This window comes from Populus euphratica, unplaced genomic scaffold (assembly GCF_000495115.2).
Source record: "Populus euphratica unplaced genomic scaffold, PopEup_1.0 scaffold400.1, whole genome shotgun sequence".
Taxonomy (NCBI): domain Eukaryota; kingdom Viridiplantae; phylum Streptophyta; class Magnoliopsida; order Malpighiales; family Salicaceae; genus Populus; species Populus euphratica.
In genome coordinates, this window is record NW_011500288.1 from 10,372 (window position 1) to 26,824 (window position 16,453).

Consider the following 16,453-nt stretch of genomic DNA (forward strand, 5'->3'; position numbering starts at 1 on the left):
AAATAATATATTCATGTTTATGTGTAATTTAAAGCTAAAAAAATTACATCAAAATAATATATTCATAAACTTTATGTGTAATTTAAAGCTAAAAAAATTACAAGTGTAATAAAATCATATCGAAAATCTATTTAAAAAATTTTAGAGTAAAATCAGTAATTGAATTGAATTTCATGAACAATTTATTATTTATCTTATTATTTAGATATATAATAATTAAAAAAATTAGTGTTAGAATTCAAATAAAAAATTATAATAATATTTAAAAACCATATTACAACTGAAAAGTAAATGAATATTATAATTTTTTTTTGGAGTACAAAAAAAGAAAAACCAAAGAAAAAACCGTGCAAGTCCTCCTGTCACAAAGTAGAAAATATTCACGCCCTTCAATGCTTGAAGCCGCTACATCTATGCGCTAATCAACTGAGTTAAATTATTATAAAACAATTAAAAATATATATTGACCTAGTTGAACTATTTATTATATGCATAGAACCGATCCCGAGCTGTAGTTTCATAAAACCATAATAAGAGGCCACAACAGAAGATCTACAATTAAGTCCATAACAGCTGAAGCATTTGCAGATAATATAAAGTCTCAGCACCTAATTATAACCATAGGAGTCCTGATATAAATAGAAACAAGCTAATCTAAATATCAGCAACCCCAATAACAAATTAATGCTATAAAAATAGATGAAGGAACAGCCTGTGAGTGTAAAACTTGCTTTGTCACAATTAATAAAAAATGAATCAGAATATTCAGTAACTTATTTATGGGAATTGTATGAGACCAACCCTTGTAATGTTTCACACTAGCAGAGAGGCAGAGAACCTCAAATACAATCTGGGAGAGACAAATCCCAAATAAAGATACTGACAACATCCAGCACCTTTGGCAGGCAAAAGAAAAAAAATGAAAGAAAATACCCTTTTCTTACCAACTGCTAACATGTGCCCCCACAGGAGATTCACGAACATTTATGGAGCCAATCTTCCTGAGTATATATCCCGCAATCTGATTTTACACCTCACTCAAATACCATGAAAGGAACCTAAGCCTCTGACTAATTTAGAAAGAAGGGGAAAAAAATCAAATCAAATCTCAAACCTCACAGAAAATCGCTTGTCACTGCTGCTCTCTCAACGTGTATAATGCAAATCAAGAACCCTTGTTAGCTCTACAAGATCAATTTCTTTATAATCTGAACATAATCAAGAGGGGGACGTATGATGAAATTCACAATTCTTCACCTGTTTAACCAGATTCCTGCACCTACAATTATCATGTGACATCCATTAAGAGATCTCCTAGGTAGCAATTCCTGAAGCAAGTACCAAATAAAAGAAAAGTAAATCAGTACCAGATGTTAGCAATTAGCTATCAAACATCAGTAACCAAAAGAGCTAAAAACTTTCATGGGCAATTGCATGATTAAAGATGCCCACTTTCACTCCAAAAGCAAATAACGAGAGACCTATGAAAGTTCCAACTTCTGCCCAGTTGTGTATCCAATTGCATCCCCACGTTAGAGAATTCAACAATATATTAATAGGACTACCAGTTGCTTAAAAATCTGGAAATAAAAAATGAATTTCTGATAAGTCATTGATGCAGATTGTTATGAATTCAAGGATTATATGCAAGAAAAGGCCAGTCAAAATAATTAAAGAAAACATCCATTTAGATTTAAAACTTGTAGAAAATTAGTTTACAGCCACTACATCGTGTCATATACATATCACGCATAACTAGAGGCAGCAGTGTAGATCATTCACAATAGAAATGCAGGTTAAGGGCAATCAAGCTATGATATCAGATTTTAACATTGATGAGAACATATCTTCAAGGGAAGTGGATAACATTGCACCATGAGGACGAGATGTAACATTCATTTACTTTATAAGCAAACTTAATTGAGTTTTTCCTATCAACTTGTCAGTGCAGAAGAAATAAATTAGCACACAAACATCAAACGACTTCTTTTGATGTTCCAGTAAGCATTCTACTCCTAGGACTTTTCACTCAACATAAATATCTGTGACACTTGCATGCACACAGATGCCCACGTGCGCTGGCATATATGTATATATGATTCTATCAAGTATTGTTAACAACGTAACTTATTTCAAGAATGTTCGAAGAAAAGGGTTACCTCTATTTGATTGTCTACTTGTAACACCATAACTTCCAATATAACCCTCGGAACTCTTAGTTGTAACATCTGGAGCTACATCACCAAGCCCATAACCAAATGAACCACGACCATCAAGCTCAGGAGTAGCAGATTGCCAAGTTGAATCACCATAAACAGAACCACTGCGATAAAGGTCCCCATAGGACCCCTCATAACCACCTGCTGACCCAGAGAATGATGATGTTGGTGGTGCACCAGTGCCACTGTTTCTTACATATCCTGCCCCACCCAAACCATAATTGTTGTCACCACTCCCATAACCCATGCTGCCAGTAGTATAACCAGAAGCACTTCCTCTGCCTTGAGCTGATACAGAAGAAGTGCCCCAATTCGATCCACTATTCCCAAATGAAACTCCAAAATTTCCAGTTTCGGAGCCCAATAAAGGACCAGGGCTGGCAGGATGTGTGGCAGTATTGTGGCTGCCATTTCCCCAGACATTCCAAGTAGTAGGGCTGAATGGAGAATCATTTCTTGCATTCCCCCCACCATAACCTACTGGTGTGTTGTACCTGCTTGGATTCCCACTATAATAAGGACTTGAGATCCGCCCATATGCAGGAGTGTTACCAAAGTTGGAACCTCCACTGTAGCTTGGACTCAAGCCTGGCTCTAAATTCATACTCATCCCATAACCAGTATTGCTAAAGGGAGCATATCCACTTCGACCAGTGGCAAGCGGATTAAACCTACTATCCATCCTCATTCCAACACCTCCAATAGAGCTCGTATTATATCCCTGAGCATATGCATTAAGGAAGTTGTTGGCCCTAGTCAAACCATAGTTATACCCCATCACAGGGCTCCGACTAGGACCTGGTGATAGCTCCTTTGGGACTGCCCTCTTGACCTCAACCATTTTACCATTGAGTTCATGAAATGTTTTATGCAGAACTCTGTCCACTGCTTCCTCTGAATCATAAGTGATGAAGCCAAAGCCTCTTGGCCTCAGAGTGTTGTGATCGTACATCACTACAACATCAGTAATAATACCATACTGCTCAAAGTACTTCTTGAAGTCATTCTCTGTAACCGTAGATGCAAGGCCTCCAACAAAAATCTTTTTGGTGCGTCCAGGACCTGGAGAACCATGAATATTACTAATGTTTCTACTTAAAATGTGCTGATCATCCCTAGGAACAGCCTTCTTTGCTTCAACCTGAAAAATTGAGAATATGTTATCTAAAATCTAGCAGCTACATTTCATTCTCAGCTTCAAGCATACAATGACAGTCAATTTCTAGTTCAGACCAAATTGGATTTACATTTCATATAGCAGTAAGAGACTAGAATCATGCATTCTCTTCCACTCTTTAATACAGAGTACTAAACAAGAAAACAATAAATTTCAAAATGTTCTGCAAATAAAGTCAAATAAGAATGTATTGTTTTCCTGATATAAATTTCACAGTATGAACTCAGAATTAAACTAGGGAGAAATAATATGTTTAACTCATGGATTTGGAAATTTAAACAAATATGAAGTGAATTAAAACAAGAAAGTTAACATGGCACCAGAAATATTCAGGATGCATGGTAGATATATGCAATCAAGCTACTCACTGTGCGGCCATCAACCACGTGCTTCTCCATGATGACCCTCTCGGCAACAATAGGATCTGCAAAGACAACAAAACCAAAGCCACGGGCACGGCCTGTAACACGATCTCTCATGATCACAGCCTCAACCACTTCCCCATAGTTGCTAAAATATTCCTTAAGACGTTCCTCATCAGTGTCCCATGAAATCCCACCAATGAAGAGCTTACCAAGATCTGATTCCATCCCTTGCTACAAGAATACATTACAACAAATTGCTTCATCAATTGCCAATACCAATATCTCAAAAGACAAAAGTAGTTCAAAACTTAAAATCTATAATTCAGTTGAGAATCTTATAGTCATTAGCTTATTTCATAGTAACAAATATTAATTACACAAGTTGCAATGATGATAAATGAAAATAATCAATGTGTATCAAAGAAAAAACAGATCAATCTATGAATAAGAGCAAATAAAAGAAGACCTTTTACGATAATTTAGATAGAATCTGGTTGGTGCCCAGTAAAAAAAGTGAAGTGGGTGTTTAACAAATCCAATCTAGTACCATCTGATCCTTCCAGCACCGATCAAAAGGCAATCCATGATGCCTGACGATCCAAAAACAAAAAAACAGAAGAAGAAAATTTAAGCATATGAATTGATGTGGATCAAGACCCAGAAAATGGTTGATAGTGATCAGGAGGTAATAAAGAGTAAGAGATTGAGAATTTACCATATTGGAGAAGACCCAGTTGGGAAACTTGAGAGAAACTAAGATCTAAAGAGAGGATTTGTTGAAATGGAGACACAGGAAGAAGTGCTCATGCTTTGTCTCTCTCTACAAGAGACTTTTATGTGTGTCTCTCTGTTTTTTCTTTTTTATCTTTCTTTCCTTAAGTTATTCCACTCTTAATTAAATAAAAAGAAAAGAAAAGGAATTTGCAGCTGAGAATATATATTTGGAGCTACAAATATTTGGCAATCCTCAGGTGTAAGAATATTTGGAGCGATGACAGGAAAGATGATGTTTTCATTGTTTTAAAAAAAACTTGATTTCACGACAAACATGTATATCTTTATTCTACCGCCATTTTAGTTTATCCTCCATTATCTTGTTTTTTATGGAGTCACCCTTTAAAAAGTATATTTAATAATACAAAATGTTTTTTAAAATACTTTTTATTTATAAAAATATTAAAATAATATTTTTTTAATATTAATATATTAAAACGATTTAAATTTAAATTTTTAATTTTTTTCTTAAAAAAAAAACATATTAAAACTGGATAACGAGTCTACTTTCTATATGGTTGATGGAAAAATCTCCTTCAAAGATGAAGCCCTCCCTAGGCAAGCGGCAGGATGAACCTGATTGATACTAATTTGGTTTGAATTGAGCATGAGAATGGTAATCGTCTATTGCCTAAAATCTTCATAGAAGACTTGGTTTTTAAGGAATTGTGCTACCATTGGCAGGACTCCCTGATTGTATATAAAACTGATACGTAAGGAGATTGGCATCTACCAGATGAATCTACGATTGAAGAATATATGGAAATTGGCTGGGAGTTTTGGTTGATGGATGTGGGCAACAGTTTTTTTATGACCAAGTTTGATCGTGAAGAGGATAGAGCAAAAGTCGTCAATGGAGGACCATGGATGATATTCGATCACTATCTAGCAGTGAGCCAGTGGTCGACAGACTTTGTCGCTTCTTAAGCTAAGATTAACAAGACTATGGTCTGGATCCGAATCCCTAGTCTTAACTTGGCTTTTTACAATGAAAATATTCTGATGGCAATGGCCATAGGCAAACCTGATATGAATACACTCAATGTCGAACGTGGACGGTTTGCTAGAATTTGCGTAGGGAAGATCTGGGTAATAGATCATTGGTACAAGGTGGTGTACGAGGGGCTGCATATTATCTGTGGAAAATGTGGGTGTTACGACCATCTAGGTAAAGATTGTCGGGTGATGAAAGACCTGCCTGAGGGGATGGCTGAAACGAGAAGCGCAGACCAGGAGCTGCCGGCGGTAAGGCTGGATAAGGAAACATGTAACGGCTCTTCATCATATCCCATTACTTTCGGTAACCCTAACGAGATGCATGGTGAGTGCTTGCTTGTTACAAGAAAGAAGAAATTGAAAGGGGATATATATAAAAGTGTGAGAGCTACATGAAAAATTAACGGGAAAAGCGATTACAGCATAGAGGATTTGGACTTGGGCTCAACCGCAGGCAGCGTTGTGTCCAGCCCTAGTGAGAAACTGGATGCAACTAGTTTATCTATACAGGATATGGCCCAGAAGCTGTGCCTAAACCGAAAAGTCAACCCATGACGTTGGTAAAGGAAAATCGTACTCAAGCTAAAAGGAGTATATCCCTATTAACAACGCCACAATAGTTGTTCATAGCGTATCTAGCCAGGTTTGTCTTTTAGATCAGACTTCTCGTATTAAACCAATGGTGTTCTCTGCAAGCAGTTTGAATAGGGTTCCAACTCAAGAGGAGATAAGTAGGGCGAAGCAATCTGGGGGCTCATCTTATACTGAGGATATATATGACTTCTTTGACTCCACATGTAGCGACCAAGTTGCTAAATACTCCTCATGACCCGGGAATTATTCAGACTACAATGCTTGACAGAAATATGACGGTTGCGGGAAGGGACATTCCTGCGGATATTAATGAAGTGGATGAGAGTCAGGAGTCTCATATGGACATTCGTTCTTGAGGTCGTGGGGTTTTGGAGTCTTTATCAGTTTTTATTTATGAATCCTTTTACAGATATATCTGTTGTGTTTTGGAATGTCCGTGGGGCGGTGAACAAGAAAGGAAAAGGACACTGTAAGGAGTCGGTCCTTAGGTATAGACCCTTTCTTTTTATGCTGCTAGAAACTCATGCTCGCTTCGAGCAAGTGGATTAAAGCTTTTGGATTTTGCCTCTGGGTAGTAACTATTCTACTTGTATTGTCTGTATTTGTCATCAGTACCGTGTTACAGTACTTTCTTCAGGGGACTTTTTTTGGTGGTTTTCAGCTGTTCATGCGTCCCCTATCCCCCATCTTCGAACACAAATTTGGGAGCATCTGAAAGTGACCAAGGATACTGCTCAAGGCCTATGACTACTTATTAATGAAATCTCCTCTCCCTCTGAAAATCGTGGTGGAATTTTCTCCTGGGCTAGAGCTACCTGCAGGTTTCTGCAAATGACAGTGGACGAATGTAACTTCGGTGGATTCGGGGTGTCAGGGTCTTACATTTGCTTGACTAACTTTGACTGGCGAAGAGATTGGACAGAGCCATGGCTAACTTTGACTGGCAGGCAGCTTTCCCTGAAGCTGACGTGGAGAATTTCTGTGGTCTTCATCCTGATCATACTTGAATGAGGTAGACCTCTCATATTGACAGGTAATCTTGGGCTTCCCACTCAGATTACCACGATATTGTGGCTAGAGCGTGGGACAGGAGTGGTCATTTCGGTTATGGATGGTTTATGTGAAGTCCGCAGGGATTCTATCACCTTTAAGAGAGATATCTTTGGGAATATTTTCCATAGAAAACGAAGAATTGAGGCAAGGTTAAATTAATGGCATCCAGAAGAGTCTGGAGACTTCATCTAAGAATGCCCTCTTCTTCTTAGAGCGTATCTTAAGACGAGATTATGATGAAGGGGAGACAAATTCATAAGAGATCATTCATATTCGAATTGATTCATTCGCTACGCATTCAACCAAAAAAACCTAAAAGAGGAGGCAAATTCACTATACTATTCACCACTGCGATAATTACCATTTTATCCTTTCAAAAAAAATAATATATTTCAATCTATTCACATGATTTATCAGGCATTCAAAGATTAATAAGGATATAAATATTTTTTTATTTTTTTAAACATAACAAAATGATTTAATAAGTTAAAATTTTAAAATTAACATATGGGTATGATTTTTTAAATATAATAAAATGATAAGATTATCCTTTAAATAAAATAATAAACCATACATCCAAGATCTTTCAGTTTTTTCACTCTAGTTTTTTGTTATTATCAAGTTTAAGAGGAAGAATTTGATCTTTTAATAAGAATTAATTATTATTCAAATAAAAAAGCTATTAGTGCACAAGAAACACGTGCCCTTACACTTTAAGCACCACACACAACTTCTTTTAGTAACCATATATATTCTTTTGTCGTATCTCTGAAAATTTCACCATGTTCTCTTTCCATTGGTACGATACATGTTAGTAGAGGTAGTTGGTTTATTACTATTGAGGTTTTTTTTATTTATTTTCTCTCTTTTTCTTTAAGAATCATAGATTGATTATTTTTATTATTGATATTTCAACTATAATCCTTATTCTTTTGATTTATGATTTTTGTTATTAATCCTTTTGTAAAAATTTTAGTTATTTTTAATTTCATTATTCAATCTTGATTTGTGATATATTATTTTTTCTAATGTGATCTTTATTATTTTAATTTCTAAATTTTTTCCATGACCCTTTTGTAAACATTTTATTAGTTTTTAATTTTTTTTCTTCAATCCAAATTTATGATATATTATTTTTTCTAATTTGGTCCTCGTTTTTTTAATTTTTTTGTTCTTTTGTTAAGGTAATTTTTCTTTTTTTCTTTATCATCTCATTTCTTTTATTTCAATTTTTATCCTCATTCTTTTAATTATTATTATTTTTTTATTATTTTATATAATTTATTTATTTTTTTAATTTTATCTTTCAATATTTAATTGGTTAGGGATTAGGCTTCATAGTTTTTATTTATTTATGTATTCTGATCTAATAACTCAGATCACAAGTTTAAATGGTTAATATATATGGATCGATATCTTTTTTAACTTCTTTTCTCTTTTCATTTCATCTTTCAACATTGATTTATTTTTTTTTTAAAATAAACTTTGTAGTTTTCTTTAATTTATTTTATATTGGATTATCCTGACTTGGGTCGTGAGTTTCATTAGTTAACCCAAGCTCATTCCTTATTACCTAAGTTCATATTAGTCATACCAACTCGTGTTTACTCGAGTTAATTTTTTTACCCTTTTTTTTTATCTAATTTTATCCTCCCATATTTCATTAGCAGAAAATTAAATAGTATTGTTTTTCTTCAAATTATCTTGATCATTTTTAAAAAAACTTTTGATCCATTACTTGTTTGGAAGTGTTCTTGCAGTTTCTTTTCAAATAACTTTTCGTGCCAATGAAATTTTTTTATTTTAAAAAAATTATTTTTAACATCAGCACATCAAAATGATTTGAAAACACTAAAAATATATTAATTTGAAGTTACTAAAAAATATAAAAAATAATTTTTTTCAAAAGCAATTTTGAAACGCAGAAACAAACAGGCGTCATTGCCCTATTTTTTTACTTCATTAAAATACAACTAATACATTTGACTCAATTGGATCTATAACCTGAATTATAAATTTTTTTAAAAAAATAAAACACACATTCACAGCACTTAAATATAATTTATCATTTAAAAAAAAATAGAATACATTTCATAGTTTACAGCTGAAGACAAGCCGACATATAGTTTATTTCTAGTGGCCTCTCCTATAATTTAATTGGTCTTGTTTATTTTTGTATTTTAAAAGCATTTAAAAAAAATTAAATTTTTTTATTTGTTTTAAATTAATATTTTTTTGGTGTTCTTAGATTGATGTCTTGATGTAAAAATAGTTTTTTTAAAATAAAAAATATTATTTTAATATATTTTTGAATGAAAAACACTTTAAAAAATATTTCTAAATAATAATGTGTCCGCTGCATATATATAATTTAGTTCTTAAAAGATAATTTTTTAATAGTAGAGCTGACAAAAGTTTTTTTAAATTTTTTTTCCCATCAACACCATCTACTTTCTTTTAACAATCTAAGAACGAGCTGATAAAAAAAAAAATTGATTAAACAAAATGTTTTATTTTTCATGGGTTTTATCTTGATTTGGTTCTCATAGTCTTTTAATTTTGTTTTATTGTGGCCTCTTACTTTTATTTTTATTTTTCTCATATTAATAGAGTCCATCTACTCTATATTTTATTCTATACAGATCCTATAATCATAATGTCATTAGTTCCTAGGCTTACATGTCACCCTTCGAGTATAGTCTATTTCGTTTATGAAATCATTTATTTAAAAACATAAGGATAATTATAAAAAAATATCATGTAGTTTAGTCTTTTCTTTTTTTACTTTGCCAACATCCTTTCACATTCTAGAGTTTACATGTTCATAACAATTTATATCCTCAAGATAACATGCAAAAGAAATCAATAAAAAATATCAAATTATTTATAAAATTGTCTTTATATTTCATTTGATAGCTAATAAGCTTCTATAATATTAATATTATAACTATACAAGTTAACTAAAAATACCCCGACCATCATGGCTAACTTCTTCTTGTTCTTCCTTTTCCTTTTGAATTTCAAGCAAGCCCGTGAGAAATAATCGACGCAATTACTATATATTTCATGTTTCTAGCAAGAAATCCTCTCTTTTCCTTGCTGGCAAGAAACCCAACCAACCACCATGACGATTCTTGGTGTAAGACCGAAGAAACCCAGTCGAGCATAAGTTCTATAAAGATAAGGTAATGGTAATTTGAGAAACAAATCTTCTGATATGGGGTTTGCTTGTGTTTGAAGCATTAGTTTTGTGGGTTTAAAAGTTGAAATGGGGTTTTGGTTTGGTTTATGCAGAAATTTTGCTCAATAAAATTGTGTTTTATGGTCCAAATTATCGATTGAATTGCACAGTAAAATCATGATAGTAATTGTTTTTTAAAATATATTATTTTTAAAATAATTTTTTTTTTTAAAAAAAAAAATTATTTTAATGTTAACACATCAAAATAATTTTAAAATAAAAAAATAATTTAAAATAAAACACTTTCAAAATATAAAAAAGGTAATGAAAAGAAACTACAAACTAAATAAAAACAATAAAAGTAAAGAAAGAAAGAGATAAATAAATAAATAAAAGTTTGTAAACTACAAAAAGCTTAGAAATAAATAGTATATAGAGGGCTAAAAATAACTTTCAGCTCCTAGGCGACTTAAATATTACAGAGATTGAATTTCACATAAACTTAAATTATCAATCCTATACAAAGTTAAATTATTTATTTAAGTGTTTTACAATTAGAATCCTTATACAAACTGTATATGATAGAAAAGTTTTATTTAAGTGTTTTACAAGTAGAATCCTTATACAAACTGTATATGATAGATTAGTGTTTTACAATTAGAATCCTTGTACAATTTGTCATTTTTATTTATGCATATTATTTTGGTAGTCGAATGTGTTAAAATTACTAAAGACTTTTGCTATGAATAGAACATGATCATCAATTAATAACATAAATCCTTATATCCTCATCTTCTTCATCGATAATTGATCTCTGCTATCTTCACTAATTGATAGTCAATTTCAGCTTTCTTCGTTGATTTACAAAGTAAGCAAATGTTCTTCTTAATTAAACTACACATGTTTTTTATTTTTAATATAAACCAGCATCAAGTCATGGAATTATCCAGTTCTTTAATTCAAGAATTAGCCAAAAACCTAACCAATCACTTGCTGCAGCAGAAGATACACCTCAACAAAGAAAATACACCTCACATAACCAGTTAAGGTCCAGATCAGTTCATTTATCTTACCCCCATGAATAACAAATATATCAGGTAGTCCGGCTACATATGCATGAAGCAATATTAAAAACTCTTTCAAACGTAAACCAAAATAATGCATCTACACAGATACCAGCATTCTTTGCAAAACCTGTCCTGATTTGGGAAAATGGAATCGATAAACATAAACCTCACAATTCATATATCACTGAAAACAGAGCCAATTTGTTGTAGTCAACAAACATCCACCTTAGGCAGGACAGTGGAAACACAAATCTGAAGCAAGAACATCAAATAAATGGATCGCATGAAAAAAATTGGAACTTTTTCAGATTCATAGAATTGAAATGAGGTCGAATGCATGCCAACAAAATTGAACTGTAGAGTTTCACTCGTTATTCTATGGAAAAGGGCAAGACACTAACTACAAAGTAAAGACTCGGAACATTTGAAAGTTACACAAGAGAACCACACTAAAAATTCAGACTTCAATGCTTACTTCTTTTGCTAACTCCTCCTGCTCCAGCTCCTTGACTGCGGTTATAAGGCTCCGGGTTATTGAATTTAGATACAAGCCCTTCTCCTTCATTTCTGCAAACAGCTTCTCTGCTGTTCCCCAATCTAAGGACTTTAAGCAAAGAGATTGAAGCAGCTTATTGTACTCATCCGCATTAGGTTGAACCCCAAACTTCTCCATCTCTGCCAAAAACTCCAAAGCTTTGTCAAACTGGTCTAGTTTGCAATACCCTCGAATAAGTGCATGGTAAGTTACAGGACTCAGTTTAGAGTGCTTCTTTTTTGCTTCTGATAGTATATAGCATGCCTCCTCCATCTGACCACCACTTGAATAACCACTAATAATAACAGTATAAGTGTACACATCTGGTTTCAGACCCCTACTTTCCATAAGTTTCATAATCACTATTGCCTCCTTCATATCTCCACCCTTACAATAGCCACTGATAACTGTATTAAAAACAGCATTGCCGGGAGGTGGGCCCTCAACAATCATCTTTGAAAGTAACTGTTTAGCACCATCAAGATCTTTGATCCTACACAAACCACGAATAACAGATGAAAAAGGCTTAATCGCATACTTTTTTGCTTCTCCTTCAAAATCATTCAACATCTCCAAAGCTAAATTGACAGTTCCATCATCCCGGCATAGCGATCCAATCAAAAAATAGAGAGCAGGCTTAGGTGGGCACTTGCTCTTCTCCTTTGCCAATAAATAAACTTTGTGGGCATCTTTTGCCTTACTCCCTTTACAAAACCAACAAATAATCTTACCGATTTTCTCACTATCAGGTAAGGATCCTTGATCCAGCATCTTCTCACAAACTATCCAAGCCCAATCATAAAAGGAGCGCCTACAAAGGGCTTCAATTGTATAATAATATGTCTCGGAATCCGGGACACAACCAAAATCCTTTGATTTGTCAAAAACCTCTAAAGCTGCCTTCCCTTTACCTAACTTAGACAACAAAGCTATCAACTGATTAAGACTCCCTACACTCACCAAACCCTCATTCTTTTCGCCAATTTCCCTAACCAAATCCCACAAAGCATAAGCATTTTTTCTTCTAAGATCACCACTACATATAGAGGAAACAAGCACATCAATTGCACGAGTAGTAACGCTAAGATCCTGCTTCTTCATCGCCCATTTAAAAAACCTAATCAAATTCTCTCCCAAAACATGCGGGGTCTCGAGCACTTTCACCACAAAATCCTCATGTAAATCCAAGCTAAAAGTATCAAGAGTTGACTCTAAAGACCCATCATCACTACTTTGCAACAGATGCAACACATTCTCTAACTTCTCAACATCTATCTCATAAGTCTCGCTCTCCGCATTCTCTTCTCCAGCAAGACTGTCAACACTCACATCCCCCGAAGCACAAGTATCCATCCGGGCATCACCATTTTCACTAAAAGGCAGTGGAATTTGCTCTGATAAACCCTCAAACTGGGTATCATTATTTTCCCCAGAAATAATTGAAGAATCATCATTGGTAGGGGGGGAATGATCGTTTTCATTTGGGTTTGAAGAGAAATATGAGAGGAATCTAAGGTTTTCACTAGATTGAGAGGAAACCCATATGGAAATATGAGATTGAGAAGGATATACCTTGTTGCTGTTGTTGAGGTTTTTGGTCGCACCAAAGTTCCGTGCTACCACTCTGGATTTTGCTGCTATTGATCTCCACATCTCTCTCCCTCCCTCTCTCTCTCTCCCCCCGTCGCAGCGTCTGCAGGCGAGCTAGCTCTGTGAAATTTGAACGACCCGTGTTTTGGCCAAAAACCCTAACTTTGGAGGGATTTTGTTCATCCAATCTTAAAAGGACCCACTTAACTGCTCGGGTCCTGCTTGCCCCCCCTCTTAATTCGGGTGCGGACCTGACCTGCTGGGTATTTTTACCCGTTTGTTTTCACTTTTCACCTTCTCTATTTTACGGAGTAACTATTTTTACCCTTTTGATGATGTGGAAAACTAGAAGGTAATTTAAATTTCTCCGTACGGGAGAGCTTAAATGACCAAAACTCTTGTTTTTTTTTTTTTTAATAACCATTGACACTACCCTTGATTCTTACTAGTAACCTCTGTACAAGGATAACGAAATATGCCAACGTGGTGGGGTTAGGTGCCGTTAATAAATAATAAATGAACAAATTTTGAAATTTAAGATAATTTATCTTTCTTAATCCAATGAGATAATTTCTTTTATTCACTAGATTTTAGTATATTAATCTAATATTACAAAATATAGTAAATCATATAGGTATAACACTATAGTAATGTACAATTTTTTTTTTCATTTTTATTCTCAAACTTTTATTTTAATTGCAGCTTTTTATGTTTAAATTAATGATCAATTTATTTTGAAAAGAAAAAATTCAAGAGGATAAAGCATAAAATAAAATAAAAAATTTTATGATCAATTTTAAATTTGCTAGAAAACGTTCAATCTACCTACTTTTTTTTCTCTTACTCTATAATTCCTTTAATTTTTAATAATTTTCATCCAAAAAATCATTTTATTAACATTATAGTTCTTCAACTTAAGAGATGAAAGAAAACGTTTCCTTAAAACAACCAAGAAGAAAAAAAGTTGGCAAATAATTATTTTTCAATAAAGAAACTTGTCATATTAAAAATGAAGAAATATTCTTAAAAAGTAAATCAAGTTATGTTTAGATATTTTTTTATCTAGTTGAGTTTTGTTTTCTATTTTTTTGAGTGATTTTATAATGTTTTAGAATTGATAAGTGATGTATGAAGGTTTTTATAAATATTTTTAAATAAAAATAAATTTCTATTAGCATCTAACACTTAGTTTTTAACTTTTCACAGTAATTTTTTTATTGAGTTAGCTTAGTTTTTCAAATAGGGATTCATTCTTGTTTTATTTTAGTTTTACTTGCATGAAATTTTAAAGAGATTAGTTTGTTTTGTCTTGAATCTTTTTCCTCTTGTATTTTATATAAATTAGTTGAATTTGTATAAAATTTATATATAAAAAAAATAATTTGTTATTAACAATAACAATTAACTACTAAGATAAAATGAATAAAAATATTTAAAATAGAAAAGGATAGTCATTGTAAACATTTACATATATATATATATATATATATAAGGATAGTCATTGTAAACATTTATATATATATATATATATATATATATATATCTGTCTTTTTTTTCTACCATGAATATTAACTTTTCATTTAATATTTAATTAATGTTAACAGCTCCTTTTGATTTATCATTTCATATATTTCTTAATTTATTTTTTAAAGTATAAAAAATATTTTTTAAAATTTCTATAAGGTTATTTTATTCTCAAATAAATATCCTTAAATAAGTTTAGAACTCAATTTTTTTAGTGTTTATTTTTTTTAACTAGGGTTAACCTGAGTCAATCTAATATGTTATTGTCTTAATATTTTTAAAAAATATTATTTTGAAATTTTTTTTTAAATCAAACCATATTTTTACTAGTCTTTTAAGTTGTCTTTGATATGCTAAGTTAATTAAATCACGTTCCAACAACTCCAAAAAAAATCTAAAAAAATCTAATTTAAAGGCTTGACTAGATAAAAAGTCATATTATAAAATTCAAAAATCAACTTGTTAAATAATAATATTATCAAAAAAAATTTCACTATCTAAATATGTTTTTTTTTACATTTTTTTTGTCTTACCTATAATGTAATGCAAGCCAATTATCTATGAATTATCTAGGACACACTAATAAGGATGGAGTTTAATGATGGTAGCAAGTAAAGGTTATAGAGCCTGTTTGGAAGTGTGGTTGTTGTTGCTTTTCAAATAGTTTTTCGTGCCAGAATGCATGCCAACGATGTTTTTTTTATTTTTTAAAAATTATTTTTGATATCAGCACATCAAAATGATTTGAAAATACTAAAAACATATTAATTTAAAGTTAATAAAAAATAAAAAATTTTCAATTTTTTTCAAAAATGCTTTTCAAACGCAGAAATAAATAGACCCATAATATCCATGCAAAACTACGTTATTCTTACTCTTCACAAAACCACCTTATTTTAATATAAAAAAATTATGTTTATAAGATTTAACTCTTTGATAATCTATTTATGTTAGATAGGATGTGACTGGGCTACAAATAAGGAGGCCTTTTTTTGTTTTTTTCTCCCTTTTAATTTTTTTTAATTAATCTTTATAAGATTTAACTCTTTGATAATCTATTTAAAATTTTCATGGAGAATTTTAAAGATTTTTAAATATTTTTTCTTCTTCTCTATGTCTATTTTCATCAAAATGAATACATAAAATAATATTGATAATAATCCATACATACTCTAAAGTTTCTAAATTTTTTATGCTAGCATTTAGGATTAAATAGGTGAGAAGATTATAAAATTCATTAATATTATCTTCTTTTATTGAAAAGAAATACCTATTCATATCCGTAATAATAAAGGAAGTATATCTCAAAAAATAAAGAGACCTATTTTTCCTTACATTTATGAAACATGAGTTCTTTTAAGTTAATAATAATAATAAT

General features: G+C 32.0%; 2 protein-coding genes across 6 annotated transcripts; both read right to left on the reverse strand.

Annotated features, from left to right (window-relative positions):
* Nucleotides 1–715: 715 nt before the first annotated feature.
* On the reverse strand, nt 716–4,790 carry LOC105113232 (heterogeneous nuclear ribonucleoprotein 1-like). Of its 5 annotated transcripts, none has more exons than XR_839916.1 (5): nt 4,477–4,789; nt 3,765–3,992; nt 2,160–3,360; nt 1,482–1,580; nt 716–1,328 (listed from the first exon to the last, which is right to left on the reverse strand). XR_839916.1 is itself a non-coding variant. In XM_011009319.1 (5 exons), the coding sequence occupies exons 3-5, from the start codon at nt 3,984–3,986 to the stop codon at nt 1,254–1,256; spliced, it is 1,449 nt and encodes a 482-aa protein (XP_011007621.1). In that variant the 5' UTR covers nt 3,987–3,988; nt 4,228–4,351; nt 4,477–4,790; the 3' UTR covers nt 716–1,253. The 5 variants fall into 5 exon arrangements, 4 of the variants coding, with proteins under 4 accessions (XP_011007621.1, XP_011007620.1, XP_011007619.1 ...); XM_011009319.1 differs by lacking the exon at nt 1,482–1,580 and adding an exon at nt 4,228–4,351 and having other exon boundaries at nt 716–1,279; nt 3,765–3,988; nt 4,477–4,790; XM_011009318.1 differs by lacking the exon at nt 1,482–1,580 and adding an exon at nt 4,228–4,351 and having other exon boundaries at nt 716–1,279.
* Nucleotides 4,791–11,367: 6,577 nt separating this feature from the next.
* Nucleotides 11,368–13,766, reverse strand: LOC105113233 (Tetratricopeptide repeat (TPR)-like superfamily protein). Its single transcript, XM_011009322.1, has 2 exons — nt 11,902–13,766; nt 11,368–11,678 (listed from the first exon to the last, which is right to left on the reverse strand). Exons 1-2 carry the CDS (start codon nt 13,612–13,614, stop codon nt 11,637–11,639), a joined length of 1,755 nt encoding a protein of 584 aa, XP_011007624.1. The 5' UTR covers nt 13,615–13,766; the 3' UTR covers nt 11,368–11,636.
* Between the last annotated feature and the right edge of the window lie 2,687 nt (nt 13,767–16,453).